General features: G+C 38.3%; 1 protein-coding gene across 2 annotated transcripts in view; it reads left to right on the top strand.

Moving 5' to 3' along the window:
* nav3 (neuron navigator 3) overlaps positions 1 to 21,400 on the top strand; it is a 150,926-nt gene that overhangs the window by 44,046 nt on the left and 85,480 nt on the right. For both annotated transcript variants that reach the window (XM_084110693.1, XM_084110694.1), the window contains exons 2-5: positions 1,240 to 1,357; positions 1,968 to 2,020; positions 13,004 to 13,076; positions 18,993 to 19,176. In XM_084110693.1, coding sequence (XP_083966819.1) covers positions 1,240 to 1,357; positions 1,968 to 2,020; positions 13,004 to 13,076; positions 18,993 to 19,176 — 428 coding nt within the window. The remainder of the gene's footprint in view (positions 1 to 1,239; positions 1,358 to 1,967; positions 2,021 to 13,003; positions 13,077 to 18,992; positions 19,177 to 21,400) is intronic.

The following is a 21,400-nucleotide window of genomic DNA, read 5'->3' as shown; positions in this document are numbered from 1 at the left end:
GGGTAAGTTAAAATGTTCGGTTGTTGGATGTAGTAACCCACACGCTTCATTACACCGTTTAATGTAGATGAACTGCCGCGCTTGTTACAGGACGCATGTTTAACTGAAAGAACGAGCAGAGAGAGAGACCCGGTCGCGATATTTTTTTTCCCAGGATGGTAGGGGAAGACTCATGAATATTAATTAGGGAAGTCATCCCTGATTGGTCTTAACCCCAGTGACGGGTAGGTTTAGGGCGGGGTTAGCGGTAGATCATCAGACCCCCAGTGGCGGGTAGGTTTAGGGGTGGGGTTAGGGGTAGGTCATCAGACCAATCAGGGATGACTTCCCTAATTAATATTCATGAGTCTTCCCCTACCATCCTGGGAAAAAAAATATCGCGACCTGGTCGCGCGCGCGCTCACTGCCTCTCTTCAGAGCCAGGCGACAGTGTAAACAAGACATCACCGTCTCCAAACTAGACGCTGTCTTGCTCTCTCTCCCTTGCACATATTAATCAAAATAAATCGACACGGTGGTAAAAGGTTGGAAGACCAAAGTTTCATGTGTAAATACAGTACACACCATTGCGATACATCCATATGAAGACGTTGTTCTAACAGGTTCGTCGTCTTCATTTTCATCTCGCTCCTGCTCCGACTCTGGCTCGAACATGTAAGGCTGGCTGGACAAGTCTTCCGTTGTTGACATTTTGTTAATAACGTGTGAATAAAAAGTTTCGGTGCCGCTAGATTATCGTATCTCTGCTATCAAACTACAAAAATGGCCGAACGGGGTGGAGTTGAACCGAGTGTGGGCGGGGTATGAAGTGTCTCAATTGTATTTAAAGAGACCGCACCAAAACGAGTTGCTCTCAGACGCACATCAGAAAAAGGGTAGAAAAGGGGCCTGTGGAGCTATAATAATGAGGAATTCAGACCCAAGCATTGCAGTTCCGCTTTATATAGACTACAAATATATGATTTATATGTAAAAAGGAACAATTTAAAAGCATGATATGTCTCCTTTAATTGCTGAAGCCTCATTGATAGTTTTGATTAATTTGAACTCAACTTGTCCATATTAAAGATGTGTTTTGTGTTTTTCTCAATCTCTATCTCTTATAGTAACACGTTTTACCTGCTTAGGTCCTCTTGGATAGAAATCTTCATTAATTTGTAGTCTAGAAGGTTTTTTCTCTCTTTTTTTTTATTTATCCATCTTCTGTTACTTATCAAACAAAATTCTCATTCCCTATAGATCTACACTGATTGGGCGAACCATTATTTGGCCAAGTCCGGTTGTCCAAGGCTTATTAAGGACCTGACTCAGGACATACCCGATGGAGTTCTGCTGGCAGAAATCATCCAGATAATAGGTGAGAGCATGCACACACAGACACACAGTGCAGGCTAATAAATCTTCACAGCTCATTTGAGTGATAAAATTATTTGTGTAAAACATAACTACACTTACAGTGTTTCATCTTTAAGTTATTCTGCTCACGTTAAACTGGATTAGAAGCCGTAGAAAATCAGTCACATGAGAATTGAATTCTATTTCTGCACTATTAAAGCATGTGTCTCCCATGTGTTCACTTTAGTGAGCCCAGAGTGGTTTGCGTTGTGTGCATGTGTGTCAGTCTGTCTTTTTTATTTTTCCTTCTTTCTTCACCCCCATCCCATTTTCCCCTCCTCTGGGCTGTCCTGAAACGTTATTATGAACCTCCAGCATACAATGGCAGATCTTATGTCACAAACTCGCTACCAACAGCTGATGAATTAACAGCCGTTCATTTTCTCAGCATTTTCTCCCACACTTCGAACATACATATGCCCATTCAATCACAAATTCTCACAAACTGCAAAGGCAAACTTTCTTGCCTCATGACGGTAACCCGTGGATGGAAAGGCCAGAGGTTATGGTATGCTTTTTTGTTGTGTACCAGTGTGCTGCAGAGGTTTAATCAAGAAATATCTCTTTTGCAGCTAATGAAAAGGTAGAAGATATTAACATCTGCCCCAAGACTCACTCTCAAATGGTAAGTGTCTTTTTTCATCAATAATGCTTTAATATTCATTGCTTCATTGGTTAAATTAGTCCATTTGTGATTATGCAATGTAAATAGAGTAATAGCATGATGATTGATACAAAGTCCTGACATATTAAGGTTTTTTTTTTTACTTTAGCAGCTATAAATAATTCTTACAGAACTTTTGATCAGAAGGTGAAAATACTTTAAATTTGTTTAGTAGACAAACATAAATTGTATCTACGTATAAGTTTAAACAATTACATTAACTGAAACTGATAGTAAAGGAAACAAGTGTCCAGTATTACATGAAAACTTCTTCAGTAGTATTTACAAATCATGCTAGGATGCTTTTCATGAAGTTGGTTGAGAGAATGCTTGTTTAACATTTTTTAGATCTTCACGTAATTCACATACTTTCCTATATGTTATTACGTAGTTATGATGACATAACTGTTATATATTATTATAAAATGTGTCCAAACCTTAGACTGGTATTTATTTATTTATTGTCACAACAGTATTATATAGCTATTTTGTCATTGCATTTCTATGATAAACAGCGCATGTCACTATAAAATAAACCAGTCTCATGAAATGATAATGTTTTTGCTGATGATTTTGCAAACTAATGATTCTTTGTTGTTATACATGTAAGTAAGATCCTCTATGCTTATGTTGTGTTTCTGCTGTGGCATTGCAGTGATTAAACTCTTGCTAAGCTGTAATACAGTAAAGGCTTTAATGGCCTCACAGGTCTTTTCTGCAGTAGAATGGACCGACCGGGCACTGGGCTATAACTCTCTGCATGTCAATGAGTATAGCAGAGAATGCTAGGATAGTTGCTGTGGACTTTTCCTGACAACTCCCATGTAGGTATGCTTGTCAAATTGGAAGAGCACAAAGACTGCAGTAAAAGATTTAGTTTTAAGTTCAAGGCTGAGTGTTTTGGGGAGTTGTAGGAGGTTTCATTCAATGGCCATTGATCTTGCACCTGCGGCCAGCATGTGTGTGCACACATATGTAGAGGTTTTACACTGAGGAAGCGTGCCTGTTTATAAAACTGTTTACGGGAAGTTGAGGTTATAGAGGAATCTGATATACACATACTGTATCACAGCCAAGCTTCACAAGAGTAACCTATCAGCACAATGTTGCAGATTGCTGGGAAACTTGTCTGTAATTGCTAAGGTTTTTGTCAGTGTTTGATTGATAGGAACAGGTTATTGTGCTAAAGCAGCATGCCTTTTTTATAAATGGGATGCTGGTGTACAGGGTTCTTACCTATCTTAAACGAGTAGTGAATGAAATGAAAATGTTGTTTTTGTCTATGCAGTGAAAGTCAATTTGGCCACATGTCAGGAATATCAAACCTCATTGGTGCTTATAAGTCATGTGAGATGCATACATTCAAAGTAATCAGAAGGGTGATTAAACCACTGGAGTTGGATTACTTTTATGATACATATATGTCCTTTTTTAACTTTTGCACACAATTACCTGGTTTCTCCCAAGGTTTTTCTTCTTCATTCTGTCACCTGATGGAGTTTTGGTTCCTTGTCACTGTCGCCTTTGGCTTTTGGCTTGCTTAGTTGGGGACGCTTAATATTCAACAATATTATTGATCTTCCTGCATTGACCCCATTATATGAGAGCTGAACTGAGCTGGACAATGACATTACTGTTTTCTCCAGAGCGACTATAGATATATATAAATGAACTAAATTAATAACTTTTTTTATAACAAAAATGAACCATCACTGAACATCAGCTGGACTATGACACTATTTTCTTCTAGATCTGTACAGCCGAAACAAACTTATTTGCATTATTTTCCATTTATAACTGTAAAGCTGCTTTGAAAAAATCGATATTGTAAAAAGCGCTATATAAATAAAGGTGAATTGAATTGACTGATTGAATCTGGAAGGAAAGAAAGCAAGATAACTGAGAAAAAAGGAGATATAGTCCTCTGATGCCACGTCTTTAATTCATAGCAAAAAATCTGGCATTAATTCAATCTCAAATGCATGATATCATTAACAAGCGTGGTTGAACGTCAAATTTGTGACAATACGATTTAGGGAAAAAGTTGTGACTAGCTAGTTGATTTCTTCACCGATGCACCATATTATGGTAGTTATGCAGCGAGTAACGTCATTGTATGGGAAACTAGCATTTTTTGCTGGTTCACCATCAAAAATCCATGCTAGTTTAAGATGGTCTTTTCTGGGAGTTGTGTAGGACGGGGTCATTTATGTGTGTTAAATGAGAGGATAAGAAATATCCTGCCCTCAGCCTGGTTAACGTATTCAGGAATAAGTCAGGAAGCTAATCTATTGTGCCCCTTTTCCTGTATTTGTTACTGTGTGGCAGTTAATATTAAACAGTAAATCATGTCAAGCCTCATTGCTCAGGGAGTCGGCAATCTGCCATTGAGGAATAATCAATTATAACTATCATTCAGAAAGGAAATTCCTTATCGATTAGGATTAGATAGCCCTCCATGCATTTTCCGCTGTGAACCAATAAAACTTTACAACTTTGGCATTAGCAAAAAAAAAAAACCACTTGCTCGTGTCCATTAAAAGCACCTGTTAAAAGTGACTCAGCTTCAGTTAAATGAGTGTACTGTTGGGTGCTTTCCCAGGCAGTGAAGATGGTTGCTAAATTACATGCGTAATAAACTCTCTCTCATTGATCTGATTGGTCTCTCGGGGCTTAATTAAACTGGCATGAAGAGAGGCAGATAAATCGTTGCTACAGGCTGTCTGTTCATTCACTGACCCGTATGGAAACGTTTGTCTTTTGAACCGCAATTGCACAAGAAGCTAAAAAGGTAGGACCCACTTAGGACCCACTTTTCCCATAAGGAATGGCTATGATCCCAAGGCTGGTATTCGGATTAGTCTGGAATTCTGAACATGTTGGTATACCAAATGAGCCCTCTCTGCCATTCGCAGCGTAGTCAGTGAGAGACAGCTATTTCGGGAGGTTATGCATCAGAATGGGAGTTCCCCTGTACACAAGCATATCCCATTAGCCTGGCTTTCTTAGCAGATTCAGGGATTGCAACATTTGAAGCCATCCCCGAGGCATGTACACAAATTATTTTGCACAGACAGATCCTGAAGATCATCAGAGGCAACATATTGGAAAATTCAAAATTTAAAATTTAATATGCAGTTTTGTGATCTCATTTAGTATAAACATTAAGCTATCACTGAGGAGACTGTTGGCTTCTTAGTGGATGTTTTGTGGCTGACGGCTGCTTCATCAAATCCCTGTTTGCACCTCTTTCCTCTCCTATCAGGCATTGTTGGGACAAATTCAGTCTGACAGTGTTGTCTCATCCCTAAAACTGGAAACCACAGGAACTGTGCATGCAGAGCGCGCCGTTGAACACAACCAGACGCCCTCCAGCTCAGAAGAAGACAGAAAGAAATCCAAACAGTGCCATAAAAAGCCATTCAACTGAAAGTGTTGCATTACTAATCTATATAATAAAAAAACATCAATAATAAACCACATTGCACTTCAAAAGGCTACAGATGACTAGGCACACAATTGGACTGCAATTCCCAGAATGCACCACATAAACTTCAAGTCTGTCTATACACATATGAGTTGCTGTCAGTGTCTCTTGCAGGTTTGATTTTGTGGCCATCAAGAGAGGCTGACTGATTGGTTACCTCTCCAGGTCTTGTGGGAGGACCAGTGCAGTTAAGTGTGTTAGGGCTTGTAAAGTGGCTGCATCATCTGGGCTCCATCTGTTAGCTGACAGCTGAGAGATTCGCTCCTCGCTGCGTACGCAGACATCAGCATATCCCTCTGATGGCACACCGCATTCATCTTTATATGATTAATACAGCATCTACCCAACTGGTCGTTAGAGAGACCTCAGATGCTCAGCTGGTTTACCCTTCTGGATGTCAGCTCGTCCACATGTCAGGATCAATGAACCATTTATTGAGGATGAACTTTGGGTTTTTACAGAGTTAGTTTGGTTAGTTAGAAAATTAATTCGTCAAGAGGATGGACTGTGCGACTTAATCGAGTTAGTTTAGTTAGTTAATTAGTGAGTTAGTTCCTCGAAAATAAGTTTTGGAATTTTATTGCGTTAGTTTGTAGGTTAGTTCATCAAAAGGATGGGCTTTTGGTGTTGATTTTTTTAGTTTTGTTAGTATGTTAGTTCATTGTGAAGCATGGCAATGGGTCTTGTTTGAGTTGGTTTTGTTGTTTAGTGAGTTACAGTAGATCATTGAAAAGATGGACTTTGGGTCTTTATTGAGTTTGTTTTAGAACTTTATTGTGTTAGTTTGGTTAGTTAGCAAGTTAGTTCATCAAAAGAATGGACTTTTGGTGTTGATTTTGTTAGTTTGGTTAGTATGTTAGTTCATCGTGAAGCATGGCAATGGGTCCTGATTGAGTTGGTTTTGTTGTTTAGTAAGTAGATCATTGAGAGGGTGGACTTTGGGTCTTGATTAAGTTTGATTAGTTAGTCAGTTCATCAAGGGGATGGTCTTTTGGAATTGATAAAAATGTGTTTGGTTAGTTTGTAAGTTAGTTTAGAGGGTGGCCTTTGGATCTTGGTGGAGTTAATTTGGCTTGTTAATGAGTTAATACACTTTGGATTTTTAGGTAAAAATTTTGGAATTTTTTTTTGCTAGTTTGGTTTGCGAGTTAGTTCATCAAAAGAATGGGCTTTTGGTGTTGATTTAGTTATTCTGGTTAATGAGTTAGTTCATTGAGAAGCATGACATTGGGTCTTGATTGACTTGGTTTGGTAATTTAGAGTTAGTTATTTAGAAAGTTAGTGAGTTATTAAGATGGTCTTGATTAATTCAGTTTGGTTGGTGAGTTGGTTTATTAAGAGGCTGGACATTGGATCTTGATTGAGTTAGTTTGGTTAGTGAATAACTAAGTAAATATAAAGAAGTGTTCTCTGAACAGAACACGTTTGCATCTAATCGTTCAGCAGACACTTTTTTATCTAAAGTAACTCACAAATGAGTATTATTTTGTATTTGAAATGGGTATATATTTCTATTTTGTTTTTCCTGTTAGCATAGCATAGTGTACTGTAGTATTTTTGGACCATTTAAGAAAAAATAGCTTAGGTTTATTTAAGATGGATTTTTTTCTGCAGACTTGTTTTTTTGTGTCTCACTCTCTTTCTGTGCTTAGCCTGCTCAGAGGGGTTGAGAAGTTTAATGACTGAGTGCCTCTTGCACAGAATCATAGGACATTTCTCACCTTGTCTTTTCGTGTGTTTAACGCCACATACTGTAGTGACACTCTACGTTCACATTTGATTTGTGACGTTTAGCGTTTGACATTAGTGATGACCTTTCCACTTGGGCTTGTAGACATAACACAAATGGTTCTGAATGTTTCCTATCTGAAATGTTTACTCCCACTGGACTGTGATTGTGCTTTGACCTCTGCTGTGTGAGGATCTGTTTTTGGATTGATGGCTTTTCTGCTTTATACTTTTGACAGGGAGTCATTTTAGTAATTATAAAGATTTCAATCCGCTTAGAAATTACCTTGAGGTTGGCGGGCCCTGATGTCTTTTTCCTTCCTCAGACATGTTTGACATGCTTTCAAAATCTAATTTCCCTGTCCTGTTGTAATCATGTCTTCGAAGACATTTTCACAGTTATGAATAAAGGAAATGTTCATTCATTATGGCGACAACAAACATATTTGACAGACATTTTAATGGACCTCCAAATATCCGGTCTCCCAGAGTGAAAAACAGAGAGTCTAATCCTCTGATTACATCTCATTGAATGCTTTTCTGCTCGGCAACAATAAGCTTAATAATTCTACACAGAGGAAACTATGAAAGTAAGCCTGTTAAATCCCAGAGCAATTTGTAGAAATCTACAAAGATCAAACATAAAACAGACTGTGAAGAGGATAACTACAGCAAAGAGGTTTCCGGTGGTAACATGAAAGAACCGGTTGTGTGACGTGACTAAAAGAGCAAATCTGTCAACCAAAACATTATTCAAAAATACATGAGTATTCATGAGATAATTTTTGATTTATTAATTTATGAGATGATGGCCTTAAATTGATAGAAATTCTGTCACCCTCATGTCATTCCAAACCAATATGACATGCTTATGTTAAACGCAAAAGGAGAGAATTTACAATGCATTTACAATGAAAGCGTACTAGAGCTTTCAAAATGAAAAAAGTATCATTAAAGTAAACAGCTTGTGCGCTACATCCCAAGTCATCTAAAATTTAAGTCATTATTTACTGTAAACATTGACATTTGCTCTATTGCTTGTTCAGGAAAAAAACGAATTCTCTGACTCCGATCTTTTCTATTATTTAGTTGTTACAGTTCACATTTTTTATGAATCAAACTGATCTCTTATTTATTGAGTTATTTCTTGAGTAATACTGTATCTCTCACTGACAAAACAACAAACCATGGACTTGGAAATATAGTGCCCACGTCACATGGACCAATTTTATGATATTTTCTGGTGCTTTTGGGTTATTTTTTTAAGTTTCAAGGAAGAAAATAAATGGTGGACCTGCAGTATGAAATCTTGGCATTCTCAGATGTTTTGAGAGAGCAGACTCTTCAAAGCACATGTTGCAGGCGGTCGATCCTGCTGGTGCCGTACCTCCACCAGTCTTGTGCAGGGCAGCGGCTGCAGCCTGATCCATTTAGCTGCTAATTAGATAGAGGAGGCCACAGGAATTTAACGGCTGTCTTCATTGGCTGGCATCATAATAGCTCAGCTACGGTTGTTTGTCTCAATGCCACTGGGCACAGAGAATGGCATGCTGAAGTTGGCACTGAGATGGTTTTAACAAATGGACCTGCCAAGCATTACCATAACACTATTAGTGCAGACATAACTGTCATATTGCATGAATTAAAACAATTAATAAAAGTTATTAATAAAAGTCCTGAAGAGCAAAGTGAAAAAAGTAGCACTAAATTATTTTCACTTGGTTTGTAATTTCAATTATACACAGGCCTAATGGCAAATCTGTAGTATAATTTGTTGGTAAATAACCAGTCATATTATGTAGGGGGAATGGGACTAGTTGTCACACTTTTTACTCCAGTAAATACATTTTTAAGGGGGGATTCTCCTAGTCAATTTTTCATCTTAGCTATTGTTGTTTGTATTAAGATACAGTTTATTTAACACACTTTATGGTGTAAGTTGTCACGACAGGAACCTGCCATTAAACAGCTTTATCAGCAAAACTGATAGTAAACTTATTATAAGAATAAAGAAAGAGAAAAAAAAAATTTGTATGGAAAAAATAGAGCGGTTGTTTGGCTGAAATATTTTTAATTAACTGCATACATTTATGACATTTAAAACACATACATCATCTGAAAGCTGAATACATAATCTTACCATGTATGGTTTGTTAGGATAGGACAACATTTGGCCGAGATACAACTATTTGAAAATCTGGAATCTGAGGGTGCAGAAAAATCGAAATATTGAGAAAATCGCCTTTAAAGTTGTCCATTTCTATTGGCGATTGTGCTGCATCCACTCACAAAAATATTTTTTTTATATATATTTAAGGTGGGAAATTTACAAAATATCTTCATGGAACATTATCTTTACTTAATATCCTAATGATTTTTGGCATAAAAGAAAAATCGATAATTTTGACCCATCCACTCACAAAAATATTTTTTTAATATATATTTAAGGTGGGAAATTTACATAATATCTTCATGGAACATTATCTTTACTTAATATCCTAATGATTTTTGGCATAAAAGAAAAATCGATAATTTTGACCCATACAATGTTTTGTTGGCTATTATAGCCAACCTTATTATAATTGTACCTATGGGCAGCTCATCAAATTCATGTGTATGTGGTCACTATGATCAGAGGAAATTAAATGGTACAAAACGACTGCAGCTGTCTCCCTGGAAAAAACAGAAGTGCCGGAGAAAACAGCATTTATCTGTTCTTTTTGCTCTGAGTGGTTTTTAAGTGAAAACCATATAATTAAGGCAAAAGACCATTTGTATTTCATAGTAGTGTTGGAGCAGCAACACTTTCCAGAGCCAGCGCTCACCCCACGGTTATCTGATATGCTTGGAGTCGGTCCCCGCGCAGCTAGCTTGGGCCCCTCAGCATCTGGATCCACACAGCCGGACCCAAGTGCAAACATTTACTCTGCATTAAAGCCTCGCTCTGATAAGTGTGTTGTATAGATTAAACATGATCAGATTTATGACGGTTGCAGCTCGCAGAGACAGTAAACTTAAACAGCTCGCCGTTGTCATTTCGAGCAAGGGATGTAAGCCGACTCGTGGTAATTTTCCATCCCGTTTGCATCCGTGTCAGCCCTGAAAAGTGCTTGCTTATAAATTTCTCAATATTATTTTGTGAAAATATACCTCATCAAAACATTCTCCTCCCTAATTGCGTTTAATGGCATATCTGGTGCTGGAAAATGTCTGTTTATGTCGGAAAAACAGATGATCTGACTTTCCCGGAGAGTTGTTAAAATCCCACATGGTTTGAAAAACCGCTCGGCAAGCGCGGTTCGGCATCTAAAGCTGGCGAGAGCTCTGCTCGCCATTAGCGTATAGAATCACGGTTTCTGTATGTGTACATCACTGTAGGCTGAAAGACAGACTAAAAATAAACAGAGGGATGGGTTGATGGGACTGCTATTAAAAGGAGGGTGGAATTTCCAACCGTACTTATGGGATTATATCCGTAACGGACACCAAACTTGATGATCTTCTCGCTTTTAGAGCGCAAACCCCATCCATATGTCTGTTCGTGCACGTCTGTCAATCAACAGCATCCACTCGCGCTTTTGGTGACGGCAACAAATGTCCAGTCCATTGCTGAGACATTATAAGCTATCGTATATCGTAAACACTCCAGAAAAGCATTAAACGATGCGGTTGAAATACCAGGCAAGCGTTTAGCGTTTGACCGCATTAGTGTTAAGTACGTTTCATCTTCGTTGAGAATGTCTGAATCAGTTTTTGGTCAGGACTCACAGTCGGGTGCCCATGTGCACGGGTGCCGTCGTCTGAATGAGACTGCAATGAAAAACAGCCCATCTCTGGTGCACCACACATGTTCTGCACTGTGTTGCCATTAGAAGAGGTTTATGAGAGAAGATAATCAAAGCGCATTAGGCTCTTTGTGTGTGCGGCTGTGTGTGGGATGTGTGTCATATAAAAAACAGGCTACTTGCCATCGGGACAGATGTAAGAAGAAACAAGATGCTGTCGATACGGATCGCATTAACAATTGCTCATTCATTCGTCATTCTGTGTGTTTGCGAGTGTGTGTGGGAGTTAATACTGTATGTGATCTGTGTGGATCTTTCTGGCTCCATGCTGGATGCTGTGGGGCACTGAGGTCAGAGGATGGATGGATGGAGTTGCGTGAAAGATTGTAAATCTGTGACAGCTGTGAGAATGACATTAAATCGTGTTCCTTTCAGCCTTCACAGCAGAACTACAGCATTTTAGGACTCACTGACTGTATATTATCCAATGTATTATGGCTACTTGAAAAAATGCGAGACAAAATATGAGTGACATGAAACTAGAAACTAGGTAATTAGGTGACAACATTACAGTGTTTATTATACTGTACACACACACGCAAAAAACACACACACACACACACACACACATAAATCTTTAACCATAAAATGCTGTGATTGACCAATTAGAATAGTGTTCGCCGTGTGATAAGGTCAGATTTTTTAATGAAAGCACTGCATGAATTAATTTGTTCGATTTCTGTTCACTCTGAATGCTTGAATTTAATTTGAACATGCTTAATGAAACACACACATTAGCTAACATTCATATTATAATGTGACAGGAGTAACAGTTTTTAACTTTTCTTAACATTTTTCTTAACTTCTCAGTATCGTATTACGATACTTTTTCTCATTTTATCTGTATTGCAGTATTTATTTTCAACAAAATCATTTGAATTAATTATACAATTTAATCATTTGATATAACCGTTAAATATTATTTTTTATTATTTATGTGACTTAGATTGTTTTAGTTCTTTATGTATCAGCATGACATATAAACACTTTCTATATTACACAGTCATCTAAAGTGAAAACTGAGGATTCTTTACAATACCCTTCAAAACAGCATTAAAAACAGTAATAAAATAGTGGAAATCACCACTAGAGTGACATTTCCTTGTGAGACTGTGTATTATAGACCGCATTAATAAATGTGCACAAGGGCAACCCCTCAGGGTCTCATGTATGAGCTGAGTCAACTGTCTTCGCTTCTGTCACAAGGGTCCAGCACACAGCACAATGCATTCCACATAGTATTGAGCTTGTCGCATAATAATATAGTGCGGTCTGGCCCATTGACTATATCTGACCCTACTGTACAACTTCTTCAGCATTCTGCCCTATACTAGTGCAAAATATGCAAGCCATTTGTATCACATGGCTAAAGTCCCTTTGTGTGCCCATGAGTGGAGGCGCCATGATAATACCACACTTTCAGTCAAGTGCTGTATTATTACAGCCCGCAACGTCATGCCTGGTCCGTCTGTCAGCGTGTGTGTAGGTGTGACACACTGCCGTCCCAGAGTCACACTCCGGGTCCGACCCACAAAGGTTAGCCAGGGGTCATGACACTGTCTGACTCCCGACAATAGAGCCTTTGTGGGAATAAATCCGTGGACGTGTCCCCACACAACATCGACATGCGCACGTCAGCTACACGGACACCAGTTGAGCTGTCATACATACTGAAGTATGCTATTACTGAAGGCGACCTTCAGAAGAAACCATCGCAGTCAAAGGCTTTGTTGAATTTTTAATACTGAAAGGAATGTGTGTGAGGTTCAATAGCCGCCTCTCTGACACCACTGGTCACTCACATTAACCGTCCACATCCTCAGTGTAATGGCCATGTGCTGGTGAGTTTGCTCTATGGCTAATCTCTTTGTTTTTGTCTTTCAGATTGAGAATGTGGAGGCTTGTCTGAATTTCTTAGGGGCCAGAGGAGTCAGTGTTCAAGGGCTCTCTGCTGAAGGTAAGACCCCTCTGTCTGCTTGAAACTAAATAACAACTGTTAAATTCCTTCATATACACAAATAGGCCTGCTATTTTTATGATTGGTGGTGTTTGCATCAGTATTATTGCTACATTACTGCTTATATATAGAATTAATGGCTTTTCATTATCACCAACATTAAGTATTACATTTTAAACATAATATACTGCATATGCAGGCTATGAAGTTTAATGATACCTCAAATTGTGTGGCTAGTTTACATTTATAAGCAATCATATGAACAGATTTTGCAGTACAAAGGATAAAATGGGTGAAAATCCCACAGATTTGTATTGAAATAAGGGCCCAAGACATATCTAATGACTAGAATATCATAAAGAAGTGGTTCTCAACCATGGGGCAACAGGATGATTTTAAATAATTTAAACTATATTACAAATAAATCTATACAATTTTATAAAAATCTAAATGTAAACTGAAATTTACTGTGAAATATATATATTTATATATATACATTGGTGGCAGAGTGTTTGAGCCCATAGATACTAGTTGATATTTGAACCTTATTTTAAAATAATTTTAGGTTTTTTAGAACGGCTGCACTGACAAACCACAAAGATCCTTGATATTCTTTTTCAGTCTGAGCTCAAGTGTACTAAATTCTGTGTGGAATGATATCATTAACCTAAAGCAGCTTGGATACTGTATTCACTGTCCCGCTAAATTCAGCACCATGAGTGCACAGGGTCCATAAATATACAGTGTATAGGGTTTCTCAAGCTTTCATCACACACTCATCCCCTACTTTTAGTGTGTGTGTGTGTGTGTGTGTGTGTGTGTGTGTGTGTGTGTGTGTGTGTGTGTGTGTGTGTGTGTGTGTGTGTGTGTGTGTGAGTGAGTGAGTGAGTGAGTGAGTGATGGAGGGTGTGTGTATGTGTGAGTGAGTGAGTGAGTGAGTGAGTGAGTGAGTGAGTGAGTGAGTGAGTGAGTGATGGAGGGTGTGTGTATGTGTGAGTGAGTGAGTGAGTGAGTGAGTGAGTGAGTGAGTGAGTGAGTGATGGAGGGTGTGTGTGAGTAAGTGAGTGAGTGAGTGATGGAGGGTGTGTGTGAGTGAGTGAGTGAGTGAGTGATGGAGGGTGTGTGTGAGTGAGTGAGTAAGTGAGTGAGTGAGTGATGGAGGGTGTGAGTGAGTGAGTCAGTGAGTGAGTGAGTGAGTGAGTGAGTGAGTGATGGAGGGTGTGTGTATGTGTGAGTGAGTGAGTGAGTGAGTGAGTGAGTGAGTGAGTGAGTGAGTGATGGAGGGTGTGTGTATGTGTGAGTGAGTGAGTGAGTGAGTGAGTGAGTGAGTGAGTGATGGAGGGTGTGTGTGAGTGAGTGAGTGAGTGAGTGATGGAGGGTGTGTGTGTGTGAGTGAGTGAGTGAGTGATGGAGGGTGTGTGTGAGTGAGTGAGTAAGTGAGTGAGTGAGTGATGGAGGGTGTGAGTGAGTGAGTGAGTGAGTGAGTGAGTGAGTGAGTGAGTGAGTGAGTGAGTGAGTGAGTGAGTGAGTGATGGAGGGTGTGTGTATGTGTGAGTGAGTGAGTGAGTGAGTGAGTGAGTGAGTGAGTGAGTGAGTGAGTGAGTGAGTGATGGAGGGTGTGTGTATGTGTGTGTGAGTTAGTGAGTGAGTATGTGTGTGAGTGAGTGAGCGAGTGAGCGTGTGTGTGTGTGTGTGTGTGTGTGTGTGTGTGTTGAGCATCTTTCCTAAAGCTGTGAGTAGTTGTCTTAATTAAATTAGCTAAGGTTTCAGAGTTTGGGTTTTGAAGGCTTGCATACGCTTGTGTTTAGTACTTTATGAGGCATGCCGACTCGAGACCTTTATAAAATAAGTTGTTTTTTTGTTTGATGTGCTTGACTGTGTAGGAGTTTTCCTAGGAAAATAAATGTAATAATGTCTCAACCACAGACACTATGTCATATAGTATTTCTCTTTTTCTGTCAGTTTTGAATTTATTTATTTTTGAATGTATTAAATTATTTCTCCTAAACAACGAGATTAAATTCAGAGCGAATTAGATTTCACTCCTCCTGAAGTATCCTCAATTTCTTAAATAAAATGCATTCACTTATGCTATTTAGTTTAATAGCACTATACTGCAAGTCATTAAAAAAAAAGAGTACAATTTTGTTTTGCAAGTTTAAATATATAAATTAAAAAGTATTTAAAAACATACGATTAAAAATACCATTATCATTATTGTTAGTATTATTGCCATTGTAGTCTGCATTCACAGTCTAATTAATAACTAATTAATTAATATGTCTATGTATCCCAATTCCCACAACGCATGGCTTATTTACCTCAAAATGATAGAAAACTGTAATTTTAAGATGGAACCTCTTCTTTTGAAAAGGAAGTAACAACATTCAGGTTTTCAGACACTCCGAGACTCAATCCATTCTATTAGCACTTAATGTCATTCTTTGTCTGACAGAATGTTTAATGTACTTTAAAACAAATCACCATTCCAAATTTAAAAAGGCAGTAGTTTAATAGAATACCACTCTAACTGTATGTGTACAGTTGTCACATTTGTTTCTATTTCTATCTCTTCGTGGAATTTTAAGAGAAACATCTGAGACAAAGTTGACTCTTAAATGAAACCCAACCTCCTTCGCTATGAAAGTGCATCATCTGTGCAATAAAACTGTCCTCAGGGAAAGTTTCCTCTCGACCCCTGCTGAGTGTTATCCTAGCCCTCTTTCCCCAGAACAGTCCAATAATGAGAGGTGCAAGATCTCAATATCCCTTTTCCTGCTGCACTGGCCATGACTCTCTGTTCACGGTGTGTAGGGTATCAGAACGCACAGCGGGATTCCGGTTTTAAGTGCTTTAAGTGCAGGGCACACCATGACCTGAGCTTTGATCTCATTGGCTGTGAGGATCTGGTGAAAAGTTGCAGTTCGTTAAAGAGCAGGTTAGTCCTAAAGACTTCTCATAGGGTCAAAGGGGGCACCTTCTCCGGTGACCTGACCGTGAAACCCACCATGACAAGAAACACACACGTGTATTAAGACAACTGACGTCAGCATAACTGAAGAGGCGCTTCCTCTGAGCTGTTTAATCCCTCTGCTCAAATCAAAAATCCTCACAAGTCATACAAAAGAGATCAAGCATGACCTTCTGAGGTATTCAAACTGAAAGACACTCATTAAAATGTAAAATACAGGAAGCCTGTTTTCATAGAAATCACTTTTCCTAATCTCAGCTGGGCTAAAGGTATAGTTCACTCAAAATGAAAATTCTCATCATTTATTCACCCTCACGTGGTTGCAAACCTGTAATGACTTTCTTTCTTCTGTGAAACACAGAAATAGAGGCATGGGGGCTGTTAAACTCCAGAAATGACCAAACTACGCAACTGTTTTCAATATTGATAATAATATGAATAATAAAATAACGTTTCTTGAGCACTACAGTAAATTAGAATGATTTCTGAAAGATCAGTTGACAGTGCAGACTGGTGTAAGGACTGATGATAATTCAGATTTTCTATCGCATTTTAAAATATATTAAACTGTAATTTTTGTTAAATTGTAATGTTTCACAATATTATTGTTTTACTGTATTTTTGATCAAATTAATTCAGCCTTGGTGATGAAATATCTTACCGACTCCAAACTTTTGAACGGTAGTGTATATACATCCAATCCACTTTGTAATTCTGTACAAAGTATTACATGTTTACTGGTACTTTTGGCTAGGCAATGATAGAACGCTACTGTATACAGAGGAAGTGGTCAAGGTCACATCACTGTAAATAGATAATGTATTCACACTTCCCTGTCCTCGCTTCCCTTAATGAACCCGGCTGAACAGATACGCCTATGACCTTGTGCGGCTAGTGACAGAAAGAGCCTGATGACTCCACATTTAAACTTCTGCTTAAAGTGTGTTCATTAGCATACAACTTTTACTTCAAGTTTCCAATGTACATCCTAACTCACTGGTGTTTGTTTACATGGTTTGGGGCAGTACTGTCATGAAAAAATGTTTTTGGAGTTTTTTTGAAAAGAGTTTTTTGGGGGGTGGGGGACAATTAAAATATATTTTACAGTAAATTTCAGTTTACATCTTGATTTTTTTAATAGCATTTTATTGATTTATTTTTAATATAGTTTAAATTCATATCTCAATGTTATTTTTTTAATAGCATTTTATTGATTTATTTTTAACATAGTTTAAATTATTTAAAATTAACCTGTGGTTGAGAACCATTTCTTTATTATATTCTAGTCATTAGATATGTCTTGGGCCCCTATTTCCATGAAAATCTGTGGGATTTTCACCCATTTTATCATTTGTAATGCAAAATCTGTTCATATGATTGCTTATAAATGTATACTAGCCACACAATTTTAAGTATCATTAATCTTCATAGACTGAATATGCAGCATGTTATGTGTAAAATGTAAAACTTAAAGGGATAGTTCACCTCAAAAAGGAAAATTCTATCACCATCACCCTCAAGTTATTCCAAATCTGAATGAATTTCTTTCTTCTGCTTAACACAAAATAATGTATTTTGAAAAATGTCGGTAACCAAACACTTGATGGGCCCCATTGACTTCCATAGTATTGGAAGTCCCATTGACTTTCATAGTATGTTGATGGGTCCCATCAACTGTTTGAAGTAAATGTCATAATAATTTATTATGATTTTACAGTACTAGTAATACTAGTAACTATGTTATTTTCTATAGTGAAATCCTTATGGTAACATCTCATAAGCAATGTTCAATTCACTGGTGTTCGTGGAAATCGTTAATGGCTTAATGTGAATCAATGTAGCCCCCTAGATGAAATCTAAATGCTCTCCATATGCTATTGCACAAAGCAGTTGTGAGGAAAAATACTCCATTACTCCAATTCCCTCCATTAATGCAAACAAAAATGCATTTACAAATTAGCCTGCTAGTTTTTCATTTTCCGCACTGACCTGAAGTGCAACAACACCAAATAGTGCCAAATTTCTGTCGCCTGACTCAAAAAGTATGTTCAATGAAAACATACCATCTAAGTGCTTTATAATGTGGAATACAAATTACAGCACTGCACGGTCCCAAATTGAACCGGGAGAAGATTGATAACCCCAAACATCGCTGACAGGCAGAACAAACAGGCGGGCTGTCAGAAATAAACTGGATTCTTCTCTTTAGCGCTGCCTCAGCACTGCCATCCTTCAGTCGCTTTCTGCACCAGCCATTAGCAGTGTGTGACTATGAATGAAGACCATTTCATAAATGGGCACAAGAGAGAAAAGCGTCTCTGGCAGGCAGAGCGCAGACAATCGATGCTCTTCCCTTCATCTTCAGTCCTTTATCTCTGTGATCAGAGCAACGCCATGCTAGCACTTATTCAAACTCACATCCTCAATTTGGAAAAAGTTCCAAATTCCTCGTAGCACACCTCACAGCGCTAATGTGCATAGGATAATAGCGTTTGGGCTTCTAAACTCCATCCGGCACCTCAACGTTTTGCTTATTGAATCAGTATCTCCTTGTAAAAGGTCTCAATTAAAAGTCAGATCCAGTCGTTACAGCGACTGTTTACAAATGTTAGCGTCTAATTTATGACGCACAAGACTAGACAGTCAAATGACAATGCTAAACTTGGATCCTCCAGACAGTTGTATATTGTCATGCTGTGTATTACTTCCTCATTCAGAGAACAGAACTTATCTCCCCCACATTCTCAACTGATTGTAAACTCTACTCGAACTTCCTTATAATGAGGCTAGCTACCATATGACTCAACGGCCGTTTCTTCTGACTTGATCCTGTACTAAAAACATGATGCGTTTAAGGTTTGGGCGCATCAGTGGAATGCAGTCGTTCACAGGATTTAAGAGCTCTTCCTGTGGTACTTTCTAAATCTGGTGTGTTTGATCCTCAGAGGTGTGTAATGGGAATCTGAAGAGCATCCTGGGTTTGTTCTTCATCCTGTCCCGCTACAAGCAGCAACAGCAGCACCAGCAGCAGTACCTGCAGTCACTGGTGGAGCTTCAACAACACGTCACGCATCAGAGCACAGGGGCGGCGCCAGCGAGCCAGCACAAAACACAAGACATGCAGTCCAGGTAGGACACGTCTGATGAGACCTTTCTCTGTCGCTCCTCTATTTGAGTTCTGCATCTTTCGTCATGAAATATATGGCTAAATAAATAAATGGAAAAAATGCTGGCTATAGTTGAATTATATGTTCATAGACCTTGTAAGACTTATATTATACTTTCTTAACGTCTAACGGCCGTAAAAAATTTCACAACCCATGTTTTCTGGAGCTTATTCTGAAGATGTTTTGCAAAGTATTTTCTGTGTTTCGTCTACTTAACAATCAACATAAAGGTACAAATAATTACCAAAACAGTTGTTCACATAAAATTAAATATGGCTTCTACAGTAACTAAGATAGTTTATACACTGGTAGCATACAATGTGTTAGATCGCTAGATCAAAACTAGTTGAGTTCTTCTGAAAAAAAGAAAAAATTCTTAGTAATTTATAAATATCACATGTATTATTTTTAGTAAAGATAATAAATAAAGTAAATTGATATAATATCATATAATACAGTACAATTGAATAAATATACAGTTATATACTTATATACAATTAAAATGAAATATGATAATTTATTACATGGCTTGGTTGAATTCTAATGTAGAATGCGGTCTGTTATTTCTTGATAACAGCCTGTCGGGGTTGTATTCGCTATAACAACCGTCTCGCTCCACATTATCCCTTACATAAAAAGTTGACTTTTTCACTAAAGACACTTGGGTTGTAACCATTATGTATATAAGCCAAGAATCACCTAGAAACACATACACACACACATACACACACACACACACACACACACGTATATACTGTAGGCTATATATATAAATATACAAGTCATATGTATACACTATTTGAACTGAAATTTAAAATGGTTAGTAACTAGTTATAGTTAAACAGAATAATAGAACTGTGTGTGTGTGCACGTGTGTGTGTGTGCGTGTGTGGGTAAAAAAGGAAGGCCATAACTGTGATGTAAATAGATGAGTAATCTTAGCAGCAGCTACAGAGAGGAGATGCCGCAAATGAGTGGCGTTACACAGCCTGGCTCACGTTACCTGGCCTAGAATGCATTTGTGTGTGTGTGTGGGACAGGCAGAAAAGCACGAGTGTGCGTTTTGTAGTGCTTCTCTGTGCTGTCAGCATTCACAAGTGCAAAGAGAAGAGGGAGAGAGAGAGGAAGAGAGTGAGAGAAAGACAACAGCTGCCCCTCATTCTTGTCCGGGGCCCGTGGGATCTCTCTCAACTCAGATCCAGCAGTGACAGGTGTTCAGAGGGCATTGGACTGCCAGCCTGCCACACACACACAGCTTTAGAATTCCACACACACCAAATGACATCAGTGAGCAGAATTGGGCCAGGAGGGCTGTAGATTGGCCGTACTCCTTGAGGATGTTGTAAACACAGTCCCCTCAGATAACTATCACAGTTCTGTCCAGACAGTCTGGTAAAAAGGAAGCTATTGTATTGCGTTTAGGAAATGTTTCTTCAAACGTTTACTGGCTTGGGGTTACAGGTGTTAAAATGGGTGGCTGGTTGATTGTGTGTGTGTGTGTGTGTGTGTGTGTGTGTGTGTGTGTGTGTGTGTGTGTGTGTGTGTGTGTGTGTGTGTGTGTGTGTGTGTGTGTGTGTGTGTGTGTGTGTGTGTGTGTGTGTGTTGTATCAGTCACAGGGGTCTTGGTGATTCATCAACTCTGGTCTTTGGCCAACAGCACAGAAACACTTAAACAGACTCCTGGGAGTTTCTTAAAGCATTTTAGCTTACTGGCAGAAGCGTATCACATACTCAGTGAATAAACTCATTATGTTTAATTCAATGTGTAAAACGGTCTTCCATACACTGACCTGAGCAAGCGCCATTCGTCAAGTTGCTGGTGCTAAATATTTTTTCTGTTCATACTTCATACTTAAATTTTCTGCCTAACAAGACATTTTATTTAGAAGCCAGTCAGAAGATATTTCATGTTATATACAGTACAGCAACTTGTGGAGCAATTAAATTTCAGCTACTCAGCACTATATTTACTCCCATTTTTGATCATTTCTTTTTTTAATGATATAATAAAATTTAATTAATTACATTATATTACACTGTCAGTGTAAATGCTTATAAAATCCCAATTTAAGTTTTTAGTGGCTTCATTTTTAGCTATTTTTAGCTTTGAGTGCATCTATACTCTATATTGTATTGTATTGCTAAAAGTTAACATTATATTTTAGCTGATATATGCATTAAAAAAA

Source organism: Abramis brama (assembly GCF_963993115.1).
Source record: "Abramis brama genome assembly, chromosome: 4".
NCBI lineage: Eukaryota > Metazoa > Chordata > Actinopteri > Cypriniformes > Leuciscidae > Abramis > Abramis brama.
This window is presented reverse-complemented; position numbering and strand designations above follow the sequence as displayed.